The 27,497-nt window shown below is 50.0% G+C and overlaps 1 protein-coding gene and 1 pseudogene across 5 annotated transcripts in view; both read left to right on the top strand.

Moving 5' to 3' along the window:
- Nucleotides 1-19,692: 19,692 nt before the first annotated feature.
- On the top strand, nt 19,693-19,832 carry LOC112439028 (U2 spliceosomal RNA; annotated as a pseudogene).
- A 4,499-nt stretch (nt 19,833-24,331) lies between these two features.
- TRPV2 (transient receptor potential cation channel subfamily V member 2) overlaps nt 24,332-27,497 on the top strand; it is a 26,570-nt gene continuing 23,404 nt past the window's right edge. Inside the window, exons 1-3 of one of the 5 annotated variants that reach the window (XM_063598712.1) lie at nt 24,332-24,543; nt 24,674-24,735; nt 26,478-26,784. In XM_063598712.1, the coding sequence (XP_063454782.1) occupies nt 26,585-26,784 (200 nt within the window). In that variant the 5' untranslated portion in view covers nt 24,332-24,543; nt 24,674-24,735; nt 26,478-26,584. Of the gene's footprint in view, nt 24,736-26,477; nt 26,785-27,497 lie in introns of all 5 variants that reach the window. The other 4 variants (XM_063598713.1, XM_063598714.1, XM_063598715.1 and 1 more) reach the window with 4 other exon arrangements.

Below are 27,497 nucleotides of genomic sequence, written 5' to 3'. Positions count from 1 at the left end.
GAGGCTGCAGTGAGCTGTGATCTCCCCACTGCTCTCCAGCCTGGGAGACAGAGCAAGACCCTGTCTCAATCATCATCATCATCATCTGACAATCTTTTTCTTTATGGCTTCTGGGCCAAAGGAATAAATGAAGGTATAAGGCTTGTTGATAACTATTAAACACACATTAAAAAAAAAACTATGCATAACACACATTCGAAATCTACAGCGCGTTGCCTGAAGTTAGCATGTTGGGTTCTGGCTCTGTCTTTTGCTTCAACAGTGTTTGGAACGAACAGACCAGGGGGCTCCCTCTTCCAGCCTCTGATCGCCTCCCATCTCCTTTCCACTTGAGCCTCCAAGACCATCTTCTTGGCAACCTCCTGCTTCTGGGCCCAGCCAACACCGTTTTTGTGGTTATCTGCTTCTTGTCCCCAAGCATGAGCTCCCAGATGTGTCAGAATGATTCCACCCAGGCGGAGGCAACCACTAACTGCCTGGTCAACTGGCATCTCTCTGGGCTTCTACTTCAGCCGTGACGATGTGGCTCTGGAAGGTGAACTGGCCAAGCGTCTCTGGAAGATGCAAAGCCAGCATGGCAGCCCGCTCTTCTGCAGGACCTGCAGATGAGATGAGTGGGATAAAACCCTGGATGCCGCGGGGGCAGCCTTGGCCCTGGAGAGGAGCCTGAACCAGCCTATTCTGGGTCTTCACGCCCTGGGTTCTGCTGGCACAGACCTCATCTCTGGGACTTCCTAGAGAGGCCTTTCCTAGATGTGGGAGTGAAACTCGTCAAGAGAGTGGATGATCGCCTGACCTCTGCGGGCTGGCCGCCCGGAGCTGGGTCAAGCAACTGTCTTTTCCAAAGTCTTGCCACCCTCAAGCACGACTGGGAGCCTTGCGAGCCCAGCGACCTCTGAGAGGCTCCTCTCAAAGGATCAGGGTTTCTGCCTGCCTGAGCCTCCCCCTCCAGCCACTAGGCAGCTTTTTAACACCCTGGAGCCCTCTCCCAAGCCTGGACCAAATTTGCAGGGACAAAAGCGGGGCAGGGGCTGGGGTGGGGAAATCAAATTAATGACCTTCTTAGGGTAAAGATGTTTCAGGAAGAGGAAACCTGCCATCCCATAACCCCTAGACCATAATAGCATTTATTCCTTCCAGGGATCAACAAACCAGTGACAGAGAGACTCTGGAGCCATTGAAATCTACTGATTGAGGCCAGGCACGGTGGCTCACGCCTGTAATCCCAGCACTTTGGGAGGCCAAGGCGGGAGGATCACAAGGTCAGGAGTTCGAGACCAGACTGGCCAACATAGCAAAACCCCATCTCTACTAAAAATACAAAAAAAAATTAGACAGACGTGGTGGCAGGTGCCTGTAATCCCAGCTACTCAGGAGGCTGAGGCAGGAGAACCACTTGAACCTGGGAGGCAGAGGTTGCAGTGAGCCGAGATCGTGCCATTGTACTCCAGCCTAGGCGACAAGAGCAAGACTCCATCTCAAAAAAAAAAAAAGAAAAATCTACTGATTAATGCCTATCTTAACTCCAGTGTCAATAGTAGCTTTGACAAACGCCTTTTTTATCATGTGGCTATACTTTGCCAAGCATACTGAGCACTATTATTATTGTTTCCTAATACCCCATGTGATACCCCCATGCTTCATACGTTTATAACACATTTAAAAATAGCATGACGCCAGGGGCGGTGGCTCACGCCTGTAATCCCAGCACTTTGGGAGGCTGAGGCGGGCAGATCGCCTGAGGTCAGGAATTCAAGACCAGCCTGGCCAACATAGTGAAACCCTGTCTCTACTAAAAATGCAAAGAATTAGCTGGGCATGGGCCGGGCGCGGTGGCTGACACCTGTAATTCCAGCACTTTGGGAGGCCTAGGCAGGCGGATCACCTGAGGTTGGGAGTTCGAGACCAGCCTGACCAACATGGAGGAACCCCGTCTCTATTGAAAATACAAAATTAGCCAGGCATGGTGGCCCATGCCTGTAATCCCAGCTAATTGGGAGGCTGAGGCAGGAGAATCGCTTGAACCCAGGAGGCAGAGGTTGCAGTGAACCGAGATCGCATCAATGCACTCCAGCCTAGGTGACAAGAGCAAAACTCTGTCTCAAAAAAAAAAAAAAAATTAGCTGGGCATGGTGGGCGGGAGCCTGTAATCCCAGTTACTAGGGAGGCTGAGGCAGGAGAATTGCTTGAACCCAGGAGGCGGAGGTTGTGGTGAGCCGAGATCGCACCATTGCACTCCAGCCTGGACAACAAGAGCAAATCTCTGTCTCAAAAAAAAAAAATTTTTTTTCAGATAATCTAGAACGGTAAAAAGAAGAGAGTAAAATTACCTAAATAAATTACCAAATTCCCATCATCTGGAGGTAACTATTGATAGCACAGATTTTTAAAAAATGGGTTGTCATATAATGCTTTCAATTTTTTATCCTGCTTTTTTAAACTTAATTTTTCTACTTACATTGTTTTATGCTAATAAATATATATCTTCATTTAAATAGCTGCATAGCTTTCTGTTGTATATATCATAATTTATTTAACTCATACTAATGGGGCATTTGTAAACAACTCTATGATATAAATGCATCTCTTCATATATATTTATATGTGTATGTGTATGTGTGTGTGTGTGTGTGTGTGTATTTAGAGATAGGCTGCCACTCTGCTGCCCAGGCTTGTGTGCAGTGGTGCAATCATAGCTAACTGTATCCTCGAATTCCAGGGTCAAGTGATCTTCCCACCTCAGCCTCCTGAGTAGCTGGGACCACAGGCACGTGCTACCATGCCTGGCTAATTTATTTTGATTTTTATTTTTTTGTAGAGGTGGGGTCTTACCATATTGCCCAGGATGGTCTCAAACTCGTGGCCTCAAGTGGTCCTCCTACCTCAGCCTCCTAAAGCATTGGGATTTAGAGGCATGAGACACTGTGCCCAGTCTCTTGACATATTTTGTAAATTAAAAACGAGGAAGAAATATTTACAACACAGGCGTGTGCCACCATGCCCAGCTAATTTTTTGTATTTTTAGTAGAGACAGGGTTTCACCATGTTGGCCAGGCTGGTCTCAAACTCCTGACCTCAAGTGATCCGCCCACCTCAGCCTCCCAAAGTGCTGGGATTACAAGCATGAGACACTGTGCCTGACGTTAAAGGACTAATTTCTTTCTTTTTTTTCTTTTCTTTTGAGACAGGATCTTACTCTGTCACCCAGACTGGAGTGCTGTGATACAATCACAGCTCATTGCAGTCTCCATGTCCCAGGCACAAGTGATCCACCTCAGCTTCCCAAGTAGCTGGGACTACAGGGGCACATACTACACCTGGCTAATTTAAAAAACTCTTTGTAGAGACAGGTTCTTGCTATGTTTCCCAGACTGGTCTTGAACTGCTGACCTCAAATGATCCTTCTGCCTCAGCCTCTGAAAGTGCTGGGATTACAGGCATGGGCCACTGCACCCACCGAAAGGACTAATTTCTTCAATATATAAGTGGTTTCTATAACTATATGAGAAACAGATTAATAACACAATAGGAAAATGGACAAAGGACAGGAGCAGACAATTCACAGAAAAGAAAATTGTTCTTTTTTTTTTTTTGAGACGGAGTCTCGCTCTGTCGCCCAGGCTGGAGTGCAGTGGTGGCACTATCTCGGCTCACTGCAAGCTCCGCCTCCTGGGTTCATGCCACTCTCCTGCCTCAGCCTCCCGAGTAGCTGGGACTACAGGCACCCGCCACCACGCCCGGCTAATTTTGTTTTTTGTATTTTTAGTAGAGATGGGGTTTCACCATGTTAGCCAGGATGGTCTCGATCACCTGACCTCGTGATCCGCCGACCTCGTGATCCGCCCGCCTCGGCCTCCCAAAGTGCTGGGATTATAGGTGTGAGCCACCGCGCCTGGCCAAAAATTGTTCTTAAACACATGACAAGATGTGCAGCTTCACTTAGCGTAAGAAAAATGACCATTCAATGTATGAAGTGGCATTTTTTAATATTTCAGATTGACAAAGATAAAACAAGACTGTTAATACTTTTGTTTACAAGAGTGCAGAGAAATGCATCCTCATGTATTGTTGGTCAGTGTAAACTGGTACAACCTCTTTGGAAGGCAGTTGGGTAAGTAGCTATGAAAATCTCAACTGCAGCTGGGCAAAGTGCCTGTCATCCCGGCACTTTGAGACACCGAGGCGGGTGGATCACCTGAGGTCAGGAGTTCGAGACCAGCCTGACCAACATGGTGAAACCCCGTCTCTACTAAAAATACTCACACACAAAAAATTATCCAGGCGTGGTGGCGGGCACCTGTAGTCCCAGCTGCTTGGGAGGCTGAGGCAGGGAGAATTGCTTAAACCCAGGAGGCAGAAGTTTCAGTGAGCCGAGGTGGCACCACTGCACTCCAGTCTGGGCAACAGAGCGAGACTCTGTCTCAAAAAACAAACAAACAAACAAAAGAAAATCTCGAGTTCACATACCCTTTGTGCCAGCAATTCCACATCTGGGAATTTTACAGATACTCTCACAGATGTGAAAAAAGAAGTATGAGCACAGATGTTCCCTGCAGTATCGTTAATAATAGAAATACACTCAAGGCCGGGCGCGGTGGCTCACGCCTGTAATTCCAGTACTTTGGGAGGCCGAGATGGGTGGATCACTTGAGGGCAGGAGTTGGAGAGCAGTCTGGCTAACATGGTGAAGCCCCGTCTCTACTAAAGATACAAAAATTACCCAGGCGTGGTGTCGCACCCCTGTAGTCCCAGCTACTTGGGAGGCTGAGGCAGGGAGAATTGCTTAAACCCAGGAGGCAGAGGTTTCAGTGAGCCGAGGTGGCACCACTGCACTCCAGCCTGGGCGACAGAGAGAGACTCCATCTCAAAATAAATAAAATAAAATAAAATAAAATAAAATAAAATAAGAAAGGTGAACCTTAGCAGCAGCAAGGCAGCCATCACCTTTGCTCTCTGAAGCCTGCGGTAGGGATGGATATGAATTAGCTGTGGCGGGAGGGGCTGAGTAAGCTCTGGGACCACGTGACTCTGCTAGACACAGCAGGGGAAGGCAGTGGTCCAGGCTTCCCAAAAACCAGCCTTGAGGAATAAAGATAACGCTCCCAATTTTCAGAACTGCTCTGCTCACTCTGAGTCAGAGTGGAAAATACTGACTGCTGCATCTAGCAAAGGAGATGTTTCAGCACTGTTTTGGGAAGAAGGGCCTGTAGGGCCTATCTGATGAGGGCCTTACTGTCATCTCCCCATCATGCCAAGCAGCCTTTCCTTTGACCCAGGGCTCCCACCCCCACTTTCAGATTAGCTGCCAGCCTCCAACACTCTTGCTGTTTTCCCTTCCTGAGAAGCAGCCCCTGTGAAAGCTGTTTTTCTGAGCATCAGGACTGAGCATAATCTGCTTTAGAAGCTGAAGTGGTCTGCTCTTCTTTTACTGACAACACTTTAATACAGAAATTCTGATGGCCTTTTAGATTTATATATGCTTCTCCCTCCCCTCTGGGCTTTTCCTGGAAGTAGGTTGGCAAGGAACAGTATGGCTCCTACCCCCACACCAGCCAGGACCTTGAGAAGGGAGAAGGTGCTGAGCCACTCAAGCACATGGCCAGGGGAGCTTAGAAAAACAGGGACTTCCAACCTGCCTGGGCAATATAGCGAGACCCCGTTCTCCAAAAAAAAAGGGGGGGGAACACAAAAAAACAGGGACCTCCAAACACAAGGAGGGAGAAGCTGAAGAAGTGGGTGCTAGAAGAGCCTGGAGATGTGTAGATGGCAGCCTGTCTGCTGCTCTGGGCCTTGGCCATTGCCTGTGCTGCTGATGCTTCTGCTGTCTCTTCTCCTTTCACAAAACTACAAGAGCTCAGGTTGGGGCTGCTCAAAAGCTTCCCGCAATGTGCTGATTCACTCTAAGTGCCTGCTCCTCTGCAGACTGACTTCATGCACTTAAAATAATTCACTCGTTTCATTGTTAGCTCTGTCCTCTCCACTTGCATTTCAGGCCAGAGCAGTACAGTGAGGTCCCAAGCTCTGTCCTGTAAACCACAGGTAAAATTCTAAGGCCCCTCCACAACCATCTGAATGGGCCCCTCTTCTTGGCTAAGGACATTCCCAAGTATATGTGAAAATCTAGTTCAGGCCATGACGGAAGAGCAGGTCACACAAGCATCATTATAACTTCCTCCCTTTTGGAATTCAGGAAAAGCCAACCAGCATTAACATCAACACAGATCTTAAGTCTGGTAAGAAACATTTACAATCTATTTTCTCTGAAGTTTGCTACCTGGAAGCTTCATCTGCCTGATAAAACCTTGGTCTCTACAACCACTTATCAAAACCCAGGCATTCCTTTCTACTGATAATAAGTCTTTCTTCTTTTTTTTTTTCCTAGACAGAGTCTCGCTCTGTCGCCCAGACTGGAGTGCAGCGGCGCCATCTTGGCTCACTGCAACCTCTTCCTCCCGGGTTCAAGCGATTCTCCCGCCTCAGCCTCCTGAGTAACTGGGATTACAGGCATGTGCCACCACACCCGGCTAATTTTCTTTTTTGTGAGACAGAGTTTCGCTCTTGTTGCCCAGGCTGGAGTGCAATGGTATGATCTCGGCTCACCACAACCTCTGCCTCCCAGGTTCAAGCGATTCTCCTGCCTCAGCCTCCTGAGTAGCTGGGATTACAGGCATGCGCCACCACACCCGGCTGATTTTGTATTTTTAGTGGAGACAGGGTTTCTCCATATTGGCCAAGCTGGCCTTGAACTCCTGACCTCAGGTGATCCACCCGCCTCGGCCTCCCAAAGTGCTGGGATTATAAGCGTGAGCCATGGCACCTGGCCAACTCTTTCAACCAATTGCCAATCAGAAAAAATTTAAAACCTGCCTGTGACCTGGATACACTCCTCACAAGCGCTTCGAGTTGTCCTGCCCTTCCATATGGAACCAACGTAAGTCCTATATGTATTTGACTGATGTCTCATGTCTCCCTAAAATGTATAAAACTAGGCTGCGTCTGAGCACCTTGGGCACATGTTCTCAGGATCTCCTGAGGGCTGTGTCACAGGCCATTGATCACTCATATTTGGCTCAGAATAAATCTCCTCAAATACTTTTTTGTCAACAGTCCACTGGGCTCAGGTGAGCAGGGCCTGAAACAGATGACATGGAAATTTATAATAAAATAAGGGGCCCGTGCCTTAAGACATACCACAAAGTAAATATAACACTGTACAGGCTCTCTCGGGTGACCCTGGACTACAGAATGTGGGTTGTGGGGAGGGAGAGACGTGTACTTTTTCCTGCAGGTCATGGCTTGGGTGCACCTAGAAACAGGCAAATACCACCCCTTCTTTTCTGGAAAGGTGGGGCCTGACAGCTTTGCGTGGGGAACCAGTGTCCTGTTACAGTTCAGGCCTAAAATGCCTGCTGAGTAAATAAACATGTTGTTCTCAACCTAACCCAAAAAGCCTGATATTTGTAGGAATAAAATTGATCTTTCCTACCCTGAGCAAAGTGCTCCAAATATGCTCAGTCATGGAGTGGAGACAGATAAGTAAACAGATGCTGGGAATAGAGTGGAGACAGATAAATAAACAGATGCTGGGGATATGTCGTGATACAGAGCCAGGCCAGAGTCAAGCAAGGTGCTGCATTGGCATTCTGCCGGCCTTTCCTGCAGGAAAAGGTGTGAAAAAGCTCTTGGAGTGATGGGAAGGGGTGTGCTGTTTTGAAATCGGAAGATAAAAACAGAGCCATGGAGGTTCTGCGCCATTGCCTTGGAACAGATGGTATCTGCCTCCACATCTGCAATGACTCAGATCTCTGCTCTGGGCATACCTGCAGTCAAATCAGGGCTGCCCAGACATCCTGTGTTTGTGAAATGCTGAGAAAAACAGAAGGGGACTAACTGGCTTCTAGCAGTTGCCTACTCATCCACCCTCTTCCAAACACCCAGGCTGGGGAGTAACATTTTGGGGATGAGTTCTCGTAATGCTGCTTCTCTCTGGAGAGCAATGTGTGAAAATTGACCCAAGGAGTTGTCTCATGGGGTGAGGCATGATTGGCTGTCTTTTCTCGGAGCCTCCCTGAGGCTCATCTACCCCCATGCCCTGAGCTCACTGGGGCCTGCCTGGCCAAACAGAATATACCCATTAAGGGAAATAAATTTCCAGGCCACAATAACAAGCATCACCACTTTGAAAAGAAAGAACCATAAACTGAAATTCTTCAGAATAAGAATTTTTAATTAGCCTAATAAACACATTAAAAGATATAAAGGAAAATACTAGAACTATGAAACAAATGAACACAAAAACACCAAAAAGAACCAACAAGAAATACTAAGTTGAAAATATAAAAGTTGAGGATGGGGACAGCGGCTCAAGCCTGTAATCCCAGTGCTTTGGGAGGCCAAGGCGGGTGGATCACCTGAGGTCGGGAGTTCGAGACCAGCCTGACCAACATGGTGAAACCCCATCTCTACTAAAAATACAAAAATTAGCCGGGCGTGGTGGCACGTGCCTGTAGTCCCAGCTACTCAGGAGGCTGAGGCAGGAGAATTGCTTGAACCCAGGAGGCGGAGGTTGCGGTGAGCTGAGATCACGTCATTGCACTCCAGCCTGGGCAACAAGAGCAAAACTCCCACTCAAAAAAAAAAAAGGTCCGAGCACAGTGGCTCACACCTGTAATCCCAGCACTTTGGTGTAGGGAAAAGAGAGATCAGACTGTTACTGTGTCTATGTAGAAAGGGAAGACATAAGAAATTCCATTTTGACCTGTACCTTTTTTTTTTTGAGACGGAGTCTTGTTCTGTCCCCCAGGCTGGAGTGCAGAGGCGCGATCTCGGCTCACCGCAAGCTCTGCCTCCCAGGTTCACGCCATTCTCCTGCCTCAGCCTCCCCAGTAGCTGGGACTACAGGCACCCGCCACCACGCCCACCTAATTTTTTGTATTTTTAGTAGAGATGGGGTTTCACCATTTTAACCAGGATGGTCTCGATCTCCGGACCTCGTGATCCGCCCGCCTCGGCCTCCCAAAGCGTACCTTGAACAATTGCTTTGCTGAGATGTTGTTAATTTGTAACTTTGCCCCAGCCAGTTTGCCCCAGCCACTTTGCCCCGACTTTGAGCTCACAAAAACATGTGTTGTATGGAATCAAGGTTTAAGGGATCTAGGGCTGTGCAGGAGGTGCCTTGTTAACGAAATATTTACAAGCAGTATGCTTGGTAAAAGTCATTACCATTCTCTAGTCTCAAGAAACCAGGGGCACTATGCACTGCAAAAAGCCGCAGGGACCTCTGCCCTGGAAAGCTGGGTATTGTCCAAGGTTTCTCCCCATGTGATAGTCTGAAATATGGCCTCATGGGATGAGAAAGACCTGACTGTCCCCCACCCCGACACTCATAAAGGGTCTGTGCTGAGGTGGATCAGTAAAAGAGGAAAGCCTCTTGCAGTTGAGATAGAGGAAGGCCACTGTCTCCTGCCTGCCCCTGGGAACTGAATGTCTCGGTATAAAACCCCGATTGTACATTTGTTCAATTCTGAGATAGGAGAAAAACTGCCTTATGGCAGGAGGCGAGACATGTTGGCAGCAATGCTGCCTTGTTATTCTTTACTCCACTGAGATGTTTGGGCGGAGAGAAACATAAATCTGGCCTACGTGCACATCCAGGCATAGTACCTCCCTCTGAACTTAATTATGACATAGATTCTTTTGCTCACATGTTTTTTTGCTGACCTTCTCCTTATCACCCTGCTCTCCTACCGCATTCCTCTTGCTGAGATAATGAAAATAATAATCAATAAAAACTGAGGGAACTCAGAGACCGGTGCCGATGCAGGTCCTTGGTATGCTGAGCGCCGGTCTCCTGGGCCCACTGTTGTTTCTCTATACTTTGTCTCTGTGTCTTATTTCTTTTCTCAGTCTCTCGTCCCACCTGACGAGATATCCCACAGGTGTGGAGGGGCAGGCCACCCCTTCACTTTGGGAGGCCGAGGCAGGTGGATCAGTAGGTCGGGAGACCGAGACCATCCTGGCTAACATGGTGAAACCCCGTCTCTACTAAAAATACAAAAAAAAAAAAAAATTAGCCAGGCGTGGTGGTGGGCGCCTGTAGTCCCAGCTACTCGAGAGGCTGAGGCAGGAGAATGGCGTGACCAGGAGGCGGAGCTTGCAGTGAGCCAAGATTGTGCCACTGCACTCCAGCCTGGGAGACAGAGCGAGACTCCGTCTCAAAAAAAAAAAAAAAAAAAAAGAAAAAAGAAAATATAACAGTTGTACTAAAGAACACAAATGATTGAATAAACAGCAGAATGGACAGAGCTGAGGAATAAATTAGTGGACTGGAATAACAGAACTTCCCCAAAAGGAAGAAGAAAAAATAAAAGAACAAGAAATATAAAAGAATAGCTAAGGGATATGGAGAATAAAAGTGAAATGGTAACATTCAGAAGATAGGATTCCTGGAAAGAGAAAGAGAAAAATGGAAAGGAGGAAATATTTGAAAAAATAATGAAGAAAAAATTCTCAGAATTAGGAAAAAAGATGAAGTGTGAACACAAGATCTGTATACGGATTATCCCTTATTAAAAATAATTTTGGCCAAGCGTGCCCGGGCGTGGTGGCTCACGCCTGTAATCCCAGCACTTTGGAAGGCCGAGGCAGGTGGATCACGCGGTCAGGAGATCGAGACCATCCTGGCTAACACAGTGAAACCCTGTCTCTACTAAAAACACAAAAAATTAGCTGGGCATGGTGGCGGGCACCTGTAGTCCCAGCTACTCAGGAGGCTAAGGCAGGAGAATGGCGTGAACCTGGGAGGCGAAGCTTGCAGGGAGCTGAAATCATGCCACTGCACTCTAGCCTGGGCAACAGAGCGAGACTCTGTTTCAAAAAAAAAAAAAATTTTTTTTGGCCAAGCGTGGTAGCTCACGCCTGTAATCCCAGCACTTTGGGAGGACCAAGGCCAGAGGATCTCTTGAGCCTAGGAGTTAGACATCAGTCTGGGTGGGCAAAACCCTGTCTCTACAAAAAAAAAAAAAAGTAAAAAAAATTAGCCCAGTGTGGTGGCGCAAACCTATAGGTAGGAGGGTCGCTTGAGCCTGGGAGATGGAGGCTGCAGTGAGCCGTGATCACTCCACTGCACTTCAGCCTGGGCAACAGAGCAAGACCCTGTCTAAAAAAAAAAAAATTGAGAGTTGGAATATGTCAATGAGGAGAGAGAAGGAAAAATTTACAGCGAGAAACATTTTGGGGAAATTTAAGAATATCAGAGACAAAAAGAACATTCTAAAAATTTCCAGAGAGTCAGAGATCACAGATAAAGGAACAAGAGGCCTATTTATTTATTTATATCTTTTTGAGACAGAGTCTCACTCTGTTGCCCAGGCTGGAGTGCCGTGGTGCCATCTGGGTTCACTGCAACCTCTGCCTCCTGAGCTCAAGTGATTCTCCTGCCTCAGCCTTCTGAGTAGCTGCGATTACAGGCGACCACCACCAGGCTCAGCTAATTTTTGTATTTTTAGTAGAGATGGGGTTTCACTATGTTGGCCAGACTCGTCTCAAACTCCTGACCTCAGGTGATCTGCCCGCCTTGGCCCCGCAAAGTGCTGGGATTACAGGCGTGAGCCACTGTGCTGGCCGAAGAGGCCTATTTATTAACATTAGATTTTTCAACACCAATACCAGGTGCAAGAAGATAATGGAGTAGAATTTTCAAAGTAATGAAGAGAAAGATCTTAGAACCTAGAATCTCTTTTTGAGACAGGGTCTTGCTTTGTTGCCCAGGCTGGAGTACAGTGGTGTGATTATAGCTTACTGCAGCGGCAATGTCCCACACTCAGGTGATCCTCCCATCTCAGTCTCCTGAGTAGCTGGGACTATGGGCACACACCACCATGCCCAGCTAAGTTTTTTGATTTTTAGTAGAGACCAGGTCTCGCTATATTGCCCAGGCAGGTCTTGAAGTCCTGAGCTCAAGCAGTCATCCTGCCATGACCTCCCAGTGTGCTGGGATTGCGAGCGTAAGCCAATGCGCCTGGCTTTGACCTTTAAAACAAGAAACCCCCCCACTGCCCGTGGACCCCATATCTCCTTCCAGTTATTTGCCACCTCTCTGCTTCCCTCTATAATGAAGCATCTCCAAAGGGTGGTCTGCAGACATTGTCTCCACCCCCTCCCCCTTTTTTTTGTTTTAGATTGCCTTTTTTTTTTTTTTTTTTTTTCTGCAGTCCTGAAAATCATCACGTACAGATTGTCTTTTAAAAAGAAATAAAATAGGCTGGTCGTGGGGGCTCACGCCTGTAATCCCAGCACTTTGGGAGGCCAAGGCAGGTGGATCACCTGAGGTCAGGAGTTCAAGACCAGGCTGGCTAACATGGTGAAACCCCTTCTCTATAAAAACACAAAAATTAGCCGTGCGTGGTGGCGGGCGCCTGTAATCCCAGCTACTCAGGAGGCTGAGGCAGGAGAATTACTTCAACCTGAGAGGCAGAGGTTGCAGTGAGCCAAGATTGCACCACTGCACTCCAGCCTCAGTGACAGAGTGAGACTCCGTCTCAAAAAAAAAAAAAAAAGAAAAGAAATGAAATGAAATATGACCGTTATGTTTGGCTTCCAGTTTAAAAATGGCTTCCTGCCCAAATCCCTCTAGAATGATCATTAAAAAATTAAAAAGTGGCCAGGCGCAGTGGCTCATGCCCGTAATCCCAGTACTTTGGGAGGCCAAGGCAGGTGGATCACCTGAGGTCAGGAGTTCAAGACCAACCTGACCAAAAATGGTGAAACCCCATCTCTACTAAAAATACAAAAAATTAGCGGGGCATGTTTGGGGCGGGCGCCTGTCATTCTAGCTACTCGGGAGGCTGAGGCAGGAGAATCGCTTGAACCCAGGAGGCGGAGGTTGCAGTGAGCCCAGATGGCGCCACTGCACTCCAGCCTGGGCAACAGAGCAAGACCCCGTCTCAAAAAGATCCTATTTTCTTTGTGTGTTTTGTTGTTGTTGTTGTTTTGTTTGCTTGTTTGTTTTTTTCAGAGACTGTCTCACCTTGTTACCCAGGCTGGAGTGCAGTGGAACAATCATAGTTTACTACAGCCTCAACTCCCAAACTCAAGTGATTCTCCTGCCTCAGCCTCCTGAGTAGCTGAGATTACAGGCATGCACTCCCATGCCTAGCTAACAAGGAGTTCTAGCTTATAGGAACTGGTTTAACATTGTTGAATGCAGTGTTTTCCAATTTTCAATTTCAGTTTTTATTTCAGTTTTTGTGTGTGTGTTTGCGGTGGCGGGTGGTGGGGGGTGGGGGACAGAGTCTCGCTGTGTTGCCCAGGCTGGAGTACAGTGGTGCAATCTTGGCTAATTGCAGCCTCCGGCTCCCTGGTTCAAGCGATTCTCAGCCTCAGCCAGTAGCTGGGACCAAAGGCCCGCTCCAGGATGCCCGGCTAATTTTTGTATTTTTAGTAGAGACAGGGTTTCACTATGTTGGCCAGGCTTGTTTTGAATTCCTGACCTCAACTGATCCACAGGCCTCGGCCTCCTAAAGTGCTGGGATTACAGGCGTGAACCACTGCGCCTGGCTTTGTCCCTGGTTCTTTAGCCAATGTGTCATCTCCGCAAAACATTCTTGCCCACTCTCCTTTTCCCCCAAGCAGCAGCAATAAACTTTCCTTAAAGTCTGTGAGTCTGGCAGAAGGCGGAGGCTGCAGTGAGAGGTGATTGCGCCACTGCACTACAGCCTGGATGACAGAGACAGACTCCGTCTAAAATTTTGAAGTGTAGCAGGACGAGCCACAGACAAAACTCCTCAGACACCAGATTAAAGAAGGAAGAGATTTTTATTCAGCCAGGAGCGTCGGCAGACTCGTGTCTTAAGAGCCAAGCTCCCCAAAAAAGAAATTCTAGCCCTTTTAAGGGCTTACAACTCTAGGGGGTCCACATGAAAGGGTCATGATAGATCAAGTAAGCGTGAGGAACGTAACTGGGGGCTACATACATCAGCTAACAGAACAAAAAGTTTTACAGTGCTTTCTCATATAATGTCTGGAATTTACAGATAACACCAGTAGTTTTGGTCAGGGGTTAATATTATTATTATTATTTTAACCACCAGGGCCAGGTGGTGGCGCCAAGGTCGTCTAGCTATTTATCTTACTTCTGTTTCTTTCCAACTTTTTGCTTTCTCCCTTTTCTCCTGTCTTATAAACTAGGGAAAAGGGGAGGCGGGGGAGAAGCTGGGAAGGACAACAGGAGAAGTGGTGGTCTCATTCCATAAAAGAAAAGGCTACGGGTCTGGGAGGCAGGTCAGACACTGCCAACGGCAACTGCAGCAAGAATAAGAAACAGTCCCTTCAAAGGAGCCAGGGGTACAGGTGCGCACCACGGAACTCCACGCCCGTGGAGACACAGCAGGGGTGCAAGGATAGAAATCAGATTAGTGATTATCAGAGACTGGCGGCAGGTGAGGGGGGTGCAAAAGGGCACCAGGGCACTTTTTTATTTTTTTGAGACGTTGTCTCACTCTTGTCACCGAGACTGGAGTGCAGTGGCCTGATCTCGGCTCACTGTAACCTCCGCCTCACAGGTTCTAGCGATTCTCCTGCCTCAGCCTTCCAAGTAGCTGGGATTACAGGCGTGCGCCACCACTCCCGGCTAATTTTTTCTATTTAGTGGAGATGGGGTTTCACCATGTAGGTCAGGCTGGTTTCGAACTCCTGACCTTAGATGATCCACCGGCCTCGGTCTCCCAAAGTACTGGGATTACAGGTGTGAGCCACCGCGCACCAGAACACATTTTGGGGTGATGGAAATTCACTATATGTTAATTATGGTGCTGCCGGGCGCGGTGGCTCACGCCTGTAATCCCAGCACTTTGAGAGGCCGAGGTGGGCGGATCACGAGGTCAGAAGAGCGAGACCATCCTGGCTAACACGGTGAAACACCGTCTCTACTAAAAATACAAAAAATTAGCCGGGCGTGGTGGCGGGTGCTTATAGTCCCAGCTACTCGGGAGGCTGAGGCAGGAGAATGGTGTGAACCCCGGAGGCGGAGCTTGCAGTGAGCCGAGATTGCGCCACTGCACTCCAGCCTGGGCAACAGAGCAAGACTCCGTCTCAAAAAAAATTAATAAAAAGAAAGAAAGAGAAAGACAGAGAGAGAGAAAGAAAGAAAGAAAAGAAGGGAAGGAAGGAAGGGAGGGAGGGAGGGAAGGGAAGGAAGGAAGAAAGAAAGAAGAAAGAAAAAGAAAAAGAAAGAAAAGGAAAGAGAAAGAAAGGAAGGAAGAAAGAAAGGAAGGAAGGAAGGAAAGAGTTGGCCGCCATGGCTCACGAAAAAAAGAAAGAAGGAAAGAAAGAAAGAAAGAAAGAAAGAAAGAAAGAAAGAAAGAAAGAAAGAAAGAAAGAAAGTGTTGGCCTGCGGAGGTGGCTCACGCCTGTAATCTCAACATTTTGAGAGGCCGAGGTCGGCAGATCACTGAGGTCAGGAGTTCGAGATTAGCCTGGCCAACATGGTGGAATCTGGTCTCTACTAAAAATTCAAAAACTAGCCAGGTGTGGTGGTGGGCACCTGTAATCCCAGCTACTCGGGAGGCTGAGGCAGGAGAATTTCTTGAACCCGGGAGGTGGAGGCTGCAGTGAGCCGAGATCATGCCACTGCACTCCAGCCTGGGCAGAGCGAGACTCCATCTCAAAATAAATAAATAAATAAATAAATAAATAAATAAGCCAGCCAGCCATAGTGGCGCGCGCCTGTTGTCCCAGCTAACTGGAGGCTGAGGCAGGAGGATTGCTTGAGCTCGGGAGATGGAGGCTGCAGTGAGCCGTGATGGGGCCGCTGCACTCCAGCCTGGGCAACGGAGCAAGACCCTGCCTCGAAAGAAAGCGTCCCAAGGCGCCTGGCTCACCGCTCCAGAGCGCGCCCCCGGGTCGGCCTCCGCCCTCCAAGCCGGAGGGAAATGCTGTGGTCCCGCCGTCCGCCTGCATCCTCCGGTTCCTTTGGAGGGCAGGGGAGTGGAGCCCACAGGCTCTGACACCCTTACAGTCCAGCTCTGTGACTTGGGGAAGGGAGTGGCGCCTGAGGAGGGCGAAGCTGGAGTCCAAAGGAAGGTCCTTCCGTTCCCGCCCCCGACCCGGGATCCGCCGAAGCGACTGCGGAGGCGGGTCCCAGGCCTGTCCCAGGAGGGGGTGTCCGGGAGGGGGACCGATGCCTACGTCAGACAGGAGGGCAGGGGACTCGCGGGATTCGTGGGGAAGCGAGAGGGGAAAGAGCAGGGAACGTGCGCTGGGGACGCGGCCGAGGCGCAGTGGGAGGGGGCCCAGGATTCTGGGTAGTTAGTTGGGCGGGGGGCGGGGATGCGCCTGAAGCTCGGTAGCGAGAGGTACTGGGGTCGCCGTGGGAGTCTTAGCAGAACCGCGGTGGAGCCTACTGCCCGAGGGACGGGGTAGGGGGCGCGGCTGAGGCAGGTCGGGGTGTGAGGGGTGGGAGGCGCGGCTGAAGTGGGATGGAAGGGCGTGGAGAGGCGAGGGTGGGAGGCGTGGCTGAGGTGGGATGAGAAGAAAGTAGCGAAGTGAGGGGTAGGGGAGGCAGAGGCGAGGGTGGGAGGGAGATGGGGGTGAGGGGTGGGGGGGTGAGGGGTGGAGGAGCCGGAGGAGGGGTGAGGCAGATGAGGGTGAGGGGTCGGGGGATGAGGGGTGGAGGTGGGAGGGAGGTGGGGGTGAGGGGTAGTGGGGTGAGGGGTGGAGGAGGCAGAGGTGGGGCGGGAGGCAGGTGGGGGTGAGGGGTAGGGGAGGCGGATATGGGGTGGGAGGCAGGTTGGGGGGTAAGGGGTGGAGGAGTTGAAGGCTGGAGGGGTCAGTGGTGGGGGAGGAGGAGGTGCGGTGGGAGGCAGGTGGAAGCGTGAGGGGTGGGGAGGCAGAGGCGGTTGGGAATGCATCCTGTGCCTGCGGAAATTGGGGAAATTCCCCAGAGGGGTAGGAGCTTGGGGCTGGGCTCCCAGATTTGGCCAAGACCTGGCAGTAGCTATTCTGGGTCCTGGGAGAGACAGAACGTCCGGGCCTGGCTGAGCTGTGGCCTCTGGGGCTCCCTGGGGCGGTGTGGGAAGGGGCCATGCTTTGCGTGAGAAATTATCTCAGGCTGGGCAGGCTGTGCCCAGCCAGCTGGTCCCCTTGCCCTCCAGGAGGTGTCTGGTCCCCTTTGGTCCTCTCTGGCCCTGTTTGAGGACCAGCTAGCATTTTTTTTTTCTCCGCTGCCTCAGTCTTCCTTGCTCCAGGAAGCCTGTGCTGCCTGCTAAACTGCCTTATTCGTATTTCTTTTCTGTGAGATTCAGACACAATCTGCTCAGGGAAGCTTCATCTGGCCAGTTAGACATAGCCCCAGCCCTGGCTTGGGGCCAAGTTTCGGAATTAGTACAAAGAGAAGCAAAGGCTGCAGGTCCAGGCCCTGGCTTGTCTACACCGCTCCAGCCCCTACCCCCAGCACCCTCAAGTGTCCCATCTTTTTTTACTTTTAAGGCCAGGGCAGTTTCCACCTTCCAGACCCTGAAATGCTCTCTCCCAACTCTTTTTTTAATTTATATTATGCACAGGCTTTAGACATGTCTTGCACATGTGAGTTGGATATTTTTCTACATCTAAAAGAGATGCCAATTTTATTTTTTAAAGCCAGTGGCAAAAATTTCAAACAGGCAGGGCGCGGTGGCTCATGCCTGTAATCCCAGCACTTTGGGAGGCCCAGGCGGGCGGATCACCTGAGGTCGGGAGTTCGAGACCAGCCTGACCAATATGGGGAAACCCCATCTCTACTAAAAATACAAAATTAGCCGGGCATGGTGGCACATGCTTGTAATCTCAGCTACTCGGGAGGCTGAGGCAGGAGAATCACTTGAACCCAGGAGGCAGAGATTGCGGTGAGCTGAGATCCTGCTATTGCACTCCAGCCTGAGCAACAAGAGTGAAACTCCGTCTCAAAAAAAAAAAAAAAAAAAAAGACCGGGCGCGATGGCTCACACCTGTAATCTCAGCACTTTGGGAGGTCGAGGTGGGTGGATCACCTGAGGTCAGGAGTTCGAGACCAGCCTGCCCAACATGGCGAAACGCTGTCTCTACTAAAAATACAAAAAATCAGCCAAGCGTGGTGGCGGGCGCCTGTAATTCCAGCTACTCGGGAGGCTGAGGCAGGAGAATCGCTTGAACCTGGGAGGCAGAGGTTGCAGTGAGCCGAGATCGCACCACTGCACTCCAGCTGGGCGATGAGCAAAAACTCCGTCTCAAAAAAAATAATAATAATAAAAAATAAAAATAAAAAAAATTTCAAATAGTACAAAGGATGCACCTTATGTGCCTTCCCATCCCTGACCTCTAGTTCCCTGCTCCGGAGGACACATCTGCTACATATTTTGGTGACCTCTCTTTGCTCTTATTAAAAATCTATCTGAAAATAAATTCAAATAAAAGAAACATTTATAAAAAGTTACAAAGTGAAATGAAGCACAATAGGAAAGATAGGGTATAAAGCCTGCTTGGGGTAGATTTTTGTTAGGCGGACACTGGACTGAGTGAGGCTTCTTTTTTTTTTGGTTTCTTTTTTTTTGGTTTCTTTTTTTTTTTTTTTTTTTTTTTGAGACGGAGTCTGGCCCTGTTGCCCAGGCCGGAGTGCAGTGGCATGATCTCGGCTCACTGCAAGCTCCGCCTCCTGGGTTCACGCCATTCTCCTGCCTCAGCCTCCCCAGTAGCTGGGACTACAGGCGCCCGCTGATTTTTTGTATTTTTAGTAGAGACGGTGTTTCACCGTGTTAGCCAGGATGGTCTCGATCTCCTGACCTCGTGATCCGCCCACCTCGGCCTCCCAAAGTTTTTTTCGTTTCTTTTAATGGAGTCGGAGTCTGGCACTATCTCCCAGGCTGGACTGCAGTGGCGCAATCTCGGCTCACTGCAACCTCTGCCTCCCAGGTTCAAGCAATTCTCTTACCTCAGCCTGCAGAGTAGCTGGGACTACAGGTGCACGCCGCCATGCCTGGCTAATTTGTGAAGCTTCTTGAAATATGAATCCAGTGGTATTGAGATTGAGGAAGTCTTGCTTCCCTGCTTGATTCACTTCCCACTAAAAACACAGGCATTCTTCCCTACACAGGGGACTTTTTAAAACAAAGATATAATTCACATACAATTAACAAATATAAAGTGTACATTTCATTGGTCTTTTAGTATAATTCACAGAGTTGCACAGCTGTCATCACAATCAACTTTAGAACATTTTATCTCCCGCAAAAGAAGCATCATACCTGAGCTGGGCGCATTGGCTCACGCCTGTAATCCCAGCACTTTGGGAGGCTAAGGTAGATGGCTTGAGTCTAGAAGTCTGAGACCAGCCTAGGCAATATAGTGAAAACCTGCCTTTAGAAAAAATACAAAAAAAAAAAAAAGAAAAAAAAAAAAAAAGACCCAGGTGTGGTGGCATGTGCCTGTAGCTACTTGGGAGGTCAAGGCAGGAGGATTCCCCGAGCCTGGGGAAGTCGAGGCTGCAGTGAGCCGTAGTCACGTGCCACGGCACTAAAGCCTGGGCGATGGAATGAGACACTGTCTCAAAAAAATAAAAAAAGATGTCTCATACCTTTTAGCAGTCAGTCCTCCTTTCTACACTCGCCCCCAACATCCCCTTGCCCTAGACAACCACTTTACAGTTCCCTGTTTTAGATATTTCATATAAATGGAATCACGCAGATTACTTCTTGACCTTTCAGCTAAAATCAAGTGTAGTATCTGTTCTTATCAGTTTGACGTGTCCCTTATCTGAGGATGTAATAAAAATAAAAATAAATAAATGGAATCATGCAGTGTGTGATTTTTGTGACTGACTTCTTTCATTTAACCTAATTTTTCAAGTTTCTTCCATGCTGTAGTGTATATCAGTACTTAATTTCTCTTTTTGTGGCCAAATAATATTCCATTAAATGGATATGCCACATGTTATGTATCCATTCGTCATCAGTTAATCATCATTTGGGGTGTTTCTATTTGGTTATTATGAATAATGCTGCTGTAAACATTCATGTACAAGTGTGTATGGACATATGTTTCCATTTCTTTGAGTACATACCTAGGAGTGGAATTGCTGGGTCGTATGGTAACTATGTTTAATTTTTTTTTTTTTTTTTTTTTTTGAGACAGAGTCTCACTGTGTTGCCCAGGCTGGAGTGCAGGGGCGTGATCTCGGCTCACTGCAAGCTCCGCCTCCCAGGTTCATGCCATTCTCCCGCCTCAGCCTCCCAAGTAGCTGGGACTACAGGCGCCCGCCACCACGCCTGGCTAATTTTTTTTTTTTTTTTGTATTTTTAGTAGAGACGGGGTTTCACCATGTTAGCCAGGATGGTCTCGATCTCCTGACCTCGTGATCCACCCGCCTTGGCCTCCCAAAATGTTGGGATTACAGGTGTGAGCCACCGCGCCCGGCCCTTTTTTTTTTTTTTTTGAGACTGTCTTGCTCTGTTGTCCAGGCTGCAGTGCAATGGCAGGATCTCAGCTCACTGCAACCTCCACCATCCAGGTTCAAGCAATTCTCCTGCCTCAGCCTCCCCAGTAGCTGGGATTATAGGCATGTGCCACCATGCCCCGCTAATTTTTTTTTTTTTTTTTTTTTTTTGAGACAGACTCTTGCTGTGTCGCCCAGGCTGGAGTGCAATGGGGCGATCTCAGCTCACTGCAACCTCCGCCTCCTGGGTTCAAGTGATTCTCCTTCCTCAGCCTCCGGAGTAACTGGGATTACAGGCGTCCACCACCATGCCTGGCTAATTTTTGCATTTTTAGTAGAAACAAGGTTTTGCCATGTTGGCCAGGCTGCTCTCGAACTCCTGACCTCAGGTGATGTGCCTGCCTGGGCTGCCCAAAGTGCTGGGATTACAGGCCTGAGTCACCGCACCCGGCCTAATTTTTTCATTTTTGATAGAGGAGGGTTTTCGCCATGTTGGCCAGGCTGGTCTCAAATGCCTGACCTCAGATGATCCACTCACCTCGGCCTCCCAACATGCTGGGATTACAGGAGTGAGCCACCGCGCCCAGCTCTCTATGTTTAATCTTTTGAGGAGCAGCCGGACTGTTTTCCAAAGTAGTTGCACCATTTTACAATCTCCCAGGAGTGTAGGACAGGTCCAATTTCTCCACACCCTTGCCAACACTTTGTTGTTACATGTCTTTTTATAATAGCTATGTTAGTAGTGTGAAGTGGGACCACATTGTGCTTTTGATTTGCCTTTCCCTGATGGCTACAATCCAAGGCCTTTTTGTAACCAGAATTTGCAATTAAGGTTATCTGTCTACCCAATTGTCATTTTCACCGGATGTGGTGATGGCTCTGGAGGACTTCAGGTTGTCCACTTTGCACTTTTTTCTCAACAGCACAGCAGTGCCCTCTGCACTATGATTATAAGCCATCCTGTCATTCAAAGCCTTCTTGAGCACCACTTGGATGCCAGGCACTGTGCTGGTTGCTGGGGATACAGCAACAAAGCAAGATCTCACCCCTTGGAAAGTATGGTGGTAAGCCTGTGGCCCTGGACTTGAATCCTTGCTTTCTCACCTCCCAGCCTTGTGGCCTTGGCCTTACCCATGCTCAGTTTTCTTGTCTGTGAAATAAGGTTGCTCTGGGAGTTACATGTTGAGCGCTTAGCACAGTGTCTGGTGCATAGTGAGTGCTCCGTAAGTATTTTTTATTGTTAAAGGTGAAGGCGGGGACAGTGGCTCATGCCTGTAATCTCAGCACTTTGGGAAGCGGAGGTGGCCGGATCACTTGAGGTCAGGAGTTCGAGACCAGCCTGGTCAACATGGTGAAACCCTGTCTCTACTAAAAATACAAAAGTTAGCTGGGTGTCATGGCTCATGCCTGTAATCCTAGCTACTGGGGAGGCTGAGGCAGGAGAATCACTTGAATCTGGGAGGTGGAGGTTGCAGTGAGCCAAGATCATGCCACTGCGCTCCAGCCTGGGCAACAGAATGAGACTCCGTCTCAAAAAAAAAAAAAAAGTGAAGCCAGACAATATAATAAATATTACAGTAACGGATAATGAGATGTGGGGGAAGTACAGAGTGTCATGGGAGCACATAGTGGCGATCCCCAGCCCAGTCCAGGGTCTAGGAAAGACTATCTAAAGGAAGTGATGCTTAAATTGAGAGGTGATGGATGAGCAGGAGTTGGCTAGATCAGATCAAGAGCAGTGTGTGTGTGTGTGTGTGTGTGTGTGTGTGTGTGTGTGTGTGTTCCTGGCAGGTGGAACAGAAGAGGCATGGCATACTGGGGAGACTGAAATGTGTTCAGAATGTCTAGAGCAGTGCTGTCCAATAGAACTCTATGTTTATGAAAAATGTCTCAGGCTGGCACGGTGGCTCACGCCTGTAATCCCAGCACTTTGGGAGGCTGAGGTGGGCAGAGCTCCTGAGGTCGGGAGTTTGAGACCAGCCTGACCAACATAGAGAAACCCCGTCTCTACTAAAAATACAAAATTAGACAGACATGGTGATGCATGCCTGTAATCACAGCTACTCAGGAGGCTGAGGCAGGAGAATCACTTGAACCGAGGAGGCGGAGGTTGCGGTGAGCTGAGATCGTGCCATTACACTCCAGCCTGGGCAACAAGAATGAAACTCCGTCTCAGAAAAAAAAAAAAAAGAAAGAAAGAGAAAAAGAAAAATTTCTCATCTGTGTGCTATCCGATATGGTAGCCACTAGCCACATGTGCCAACTGAGCATTTGAAATGTAGCTAATGGGACAGCAGAACTGAATGTTTACTGTTATTTTATTATGTATTTATTTTTGAGACAGAGTTTCCCTCTTGTTGTCCAGGCTGGAGTGCAATGGCACAATCTTGGCTCACTGCAAGCTCTGCCTCCCAGGTTTAAGCGATTCTCCTGCCTCAGCCTCCCAAGTAGCTGGGATTACAGGCACATGCCACTACGCCTGGCTAATTTTTTTTATTTTTAGGAGAAATGGGGTTTTGCCATATTGGCCAGGCTGGTCTCGAATTCCTCACCTCAAGTGATCCACCTACCTTGGCTTCCCAAAGTGCTGGGATTACAGGCATGAGCCACCGCGCCTGGACTAATTTTGTATTTTTAGTAGAGATGGGGCTTCACTATGTTGGTCAGGCAGGTCTGGAACTCCTGACCTCAGGTGATCCACCCACCTCAGCTTCCCAAAGTGCTGGGATTACAAGCGTGAGGCCTATTATAATTGATTTAAATCTAAACAGTCATTGTGGCTAGTGACTATCTTATTGGATGGCGCAGGCCTAGAGTGTAATGTGCATGACAGTGTTGCCATGAGTGATGGATAGCGATGGAGAAAGGCATCTGGACTTTGAGGGCTCATGGTATGGAGTTTGCATTTTATTCCAAGCACCATGGGTGAGGTTTTGTGATTAAGTCAAGGCGTTAGGTGACCTGGTTTTCTTTTTTTTTCTTTTTTGACACAGAGTCTCGCTCTGTTGTCCAGGCTGGTGTGCAGTGGCGCAATCTCAGCTCACTGCAACTTCCGCCTCCCAGGTTCAAGCAATTCTCCTGCGTCAGCCTACCAAGTAGCTGAGATTACAGGTGCCCACCACCATATCCAGCTAATATTTGTATTTTTAGTAGAGATGGGGTTTTGCCATGTTAGCCAGGCTGGTCTTGAACTCCTGACCTCAAGTGATCCATGCACCTCGGCCTCCCAAAGTGCTGGGATTACAGGTGTGAGCCACCGCGCCCGGCCCTGGTTCCCATTTTTAAAAGGTCACTTCAGTTGCTATAAGGAGAAATGGATTATGAGTGTGGGGCAAGAATGAAGCAGGGAGACCAGTTTGGAGGTGGCTGCAGTTGCCCAGGGGAGCAGTGATAGTGGCTTGGACCACTCAGAAAGACAAATTTTGGAGGAAGAGCTGATGCCAGGTTTTGGGAGTGAGGGAGAGAGATTCCTAGGGCTACTTCCGTGGTGGTTGGGTCCCCAAGCTCCAAGACTGAGTCCAGACCAGGGCCCTGTTGGTGGTGAGGTCTGATTTTAGCAGTGCGTGCCCACCTCCTTGTCTCCACCTGCTGGCTGGTGCTTGGAGCAACTTTAGGGGAACTTTAGCCATCAGAGTCCTGGGGTCAGGAGGCTGGGAGAAGGTCCTGGGAGGTGGGAAAGTCCCCCAACTGCTGGGTGGATGGGTGGGTGGGACTGTGTTCCCAGGGGCATCTGCTGGGCTGAGCCTCTCCCTGGGGGCTGTCCACATCAGCTTTCTCCCCTGCCATGGGTCAACTCAGGCCCATTTATGGGCCACACGGCTGCTGGAAGGCATGTGGTGGAGAAGGGGAGGAGATAGCTGTCAGTGGACTTGGGGAAGAATCCCCCATCCATGGCAGCTTCCATGGGTGGCAAGTCCCCAGCATCAAAGGGCTGCCTCTGAGTGTCACCCACCCCCACCTGAGACCTTAGTGGCTAGAAGGGGGAGGGGTGGGGGTGGAGCCTGATTTGCAGCAGGGTGTGTCCAGATGGTCAGTCTCTGGTGGCTAGCCTGTCCTGACAGGGGAGAGTTAAGCTCCCGCTCTCCACCGTGCCGGCTGGCCAGGTGGGCTGAGGGTGACCGAGAGACCAGAACCTGCTTGCTGGAGCTTAGTGCTCAGAGCTGGGGAGGGAGGTTCCGCCGCTCCTCTGCTGTCAGCGCCGGCAGCCCCTCCCAGCTTCACTTCCTCCCGCAGCCCCTGCTACTGAGAAGCTCCGGGATCCCAGCAGCCGCCACGCCCTGGCCTCAGCCTGCGGGGTAAGTTGGTGGGCAATGCTGGGGACGTTGGAGGGGGCCGGGTCTCCAAGCCTGACAGTGAATGATGGGGTGGGGAAGGCCTAGTGGGCTCCTGGCTTCTACAGCCTGGAGCCAGGGTCTGTGAGGGGCTCCGGCACACTCTCCCTGGACCTCCACACCCCTTCCTCTGCTGCCAGGGTGGGTGAGGGTCCCAGGAGGTGGGGTGGGGGCTGGACAGACAACTGTTGCTGCTGGGGCTTGGGAGTCTTGGGCTGGAGGAATGGGCCAGGGTTTGGTTGGGGACACAGATGGGCTAAACGGTATGAAACGGAAAGAGCACCCTTCTGCCCCAGTGTGTGTAGAAAGGGTGGTGGGTCACATCTGCAAACTGAGGCAGCCAGGCAACTCCCCACCTCCCATGTTTCCATGGGAAAATACCCCACCCGGGTCCCCAGGGCCTGGTCCCAGCCTACCCTCTCCACTTCCCTCTGCTGGCGCCGCTCCTTTCTGCTCTCTGCCCCCTGCCCCCTGCCCCCTGCCCCCTTCTCCACCCTTCTGTCTCCTTACCACTCTTTGACTCCTTCTTCTTTCTGATCCTGCTCACTGGGGCCATGAGGGTTCCCCAACCCTGACCGAGGCCCCACCCTTGCCAAGTGATGGAGGCTGTGGTTTCAATTTTCCTGTGAGGGTGAGATTGTGCTGTTTGCTGAGCTTCCTAGGCCAGCCTAGGGCCTGAGGCAGCGTGGTGGAGAGAGCCTGGGCCACAGGCTAGGGGCCTCCCTCCCTTCGTGAAGCCCCCAGAGGCCCTGAGGCACACAAAGGTGGTATTCGATGCCTTCAGAGCTGAATCAGACTGAAAATATAGACAGACCCTGAAAGGCTTTGAAAACGGAAGAGGAACGTCATGGTAGACGCATGGTGTCAGATCCGGCTCTGCCAACAACTGGCGACCTTGGGAAAGCCACTCCCCCTTTCTAAGCCTTAGTAGTCTTGGCAGCAAAATGAAGGGTTTGATAGTCTAGTGGTTTTCCCAGTTATTTCTTCTTAGAGCTCCCCTTCTTTGGCGAGGGGTTGAGTGACCGGCCCCATCCCAGTCATCGCACTTTTATCTGTTGGAATATTGGCTGCCAGGCAAGACGTTGTGTAAAGAAAGGGTTGTGCTGTTAATGCAAATGGTAACAGGGGTTGTGACCCCTCAGATTCCAGGAAGTCCCAGAGGAAAAGTCGGGGACAGTCATGGCTCTTCCTGGGGAACAACATCAAAAGGGTGGCCCTATTGGTTCCCTGTTCCTCACCCCACAGGCCTCCCTCCCTCTCCTCACCCCTGCTGCTCATCCCTCCTGGCCCACTTCCCCTGCATTGGGGCTGGGCTCCCACACAGTGGGTGGACCTACTTGCACTTGGCATTTTTGCCATTAGAAGTAATGAGAAGTAATGGCAAAAACCGCAATTACTTTTTTTTTTTTTTTTTTTTTTTGAGACAGAGTCTTGCTCTGTTGCCCAGGCTGGAGTGCAGTGGTGCCATCTTAGCTCCCGGGTTTAAGCAATTCTCCTGCCTCAGCCTCCCTAGTAGCTGGGATTACAGGCACAAGCCACCATGCCCAGCTAATTTTTGTATTTTTTTTAGTGGAGATGGGGTTTCACCATGTTGGTCAGGCTGGTCTCTAACAGCTGACCAGCCCGCCTCAGCCTCCCAAAGTGCTGGGATTACACCCAGCCACCACGCCCAGCCTTTTGCACTAACCTAATACCTCCTTTTGCAGGCTCCAGTCAGGCCAACACCGACGCGCAGCTGGGAGGAAGACAGGACCCTTGACATCTCCATCTGCACAGAGGTCCTGGCTGGACCGAGCAGCCTCCTCCTCCTAGGATGGCCTCACCCTCCAGCTCTCCAGTTTTCAGGTTGGAGACATTAGATGGAGGCCAAGAAGATGGCTCTGAGGCGGACAGAGGAAAGCTGGATTTTGGGAGCGGGCTGCCTCCCATGGAGTCACAGTTCCAGGGCGAGGACCGGAAATTCGCCCCTCAGATAAGAGTCAACCTCAACTACCGAAAGGGAACAGGTGCCAGGTGAGACAGCAAGTGGGGGCAGGGCAAAGGGGGCCCCCTGCCCAGCTCCAGCAGAGCACCCGGAGTGAGACTCATTGACCAGTCCAGCACCAGTGCCCCTTCCCACAGCCTGTGGCGTCCTCAGTCTGGCCCTGGTGGCTCCTGGGCCCGACAGGCTGCCTCTGCTCTGCCATCTGGCATTGCTCTTTCCAGAGGCTTCCCCATTCTTGGCCTTCTGCCTTCTGAGGTCATGTTCTTCGTGAGATACATTCTTGAGCTCTAAGTCCTCAACTGACCCTCAAATCCCCCTGTTCATGCCAACTCCCACCCCTGTCATGGTCCCTGTTGGGGAAGGCAGCAGGATCCACACTCCATCCAGTGAGAATCAAGGACATCTGGAAATGTCCCAGGCTCTCCTCAGTTCTGCAAGGCTGAGCCTGTCACTCAGGGGACGTGAACTGTGGGATTGGGGATGACAGGCTTCTGCTTGGAGTCATCTGCACTTTGATTTTCCTGTGGTCTTTCCACCAATTCAGACTGTGTGAGCCCCACATTCCTGAGAGTCCCACTTCCAGTCCTGCTGCATTTGGCACCCCCTACTTCCCTGCTCGGGGGCGGGGCCTGCCCAGTGAGGCTGGAGAATCCTCATGGGCCAGGCTAGACTCTGCCACAGAAGCCCCTTCTTCCCTTATCATGCTTGAGGTACAGCCACCAGCTTTGGCCTCGCAGGCTAG

The sequence above is a fragment of the Pan paniscus genome, chromosome 19 (genome assembly GCF_029289425.2).
Source record: "Pan paniscus chromosome 19, NHGRI_mPanPan1-v2.0_pri, whole genome shotgun sequence".
Taxonomy (NCBI): domain Eukaryota; kingdom Metazoa; phylum Chordata; class Mammalia; order Primates; family Hominidae; genus Pan; species Pan paniscus.
The sequence above is the reverse complement of the archived record's forward strand: the minus strand, read 5'-3'. Positions and strand labels throughout refer to the sequence as shown.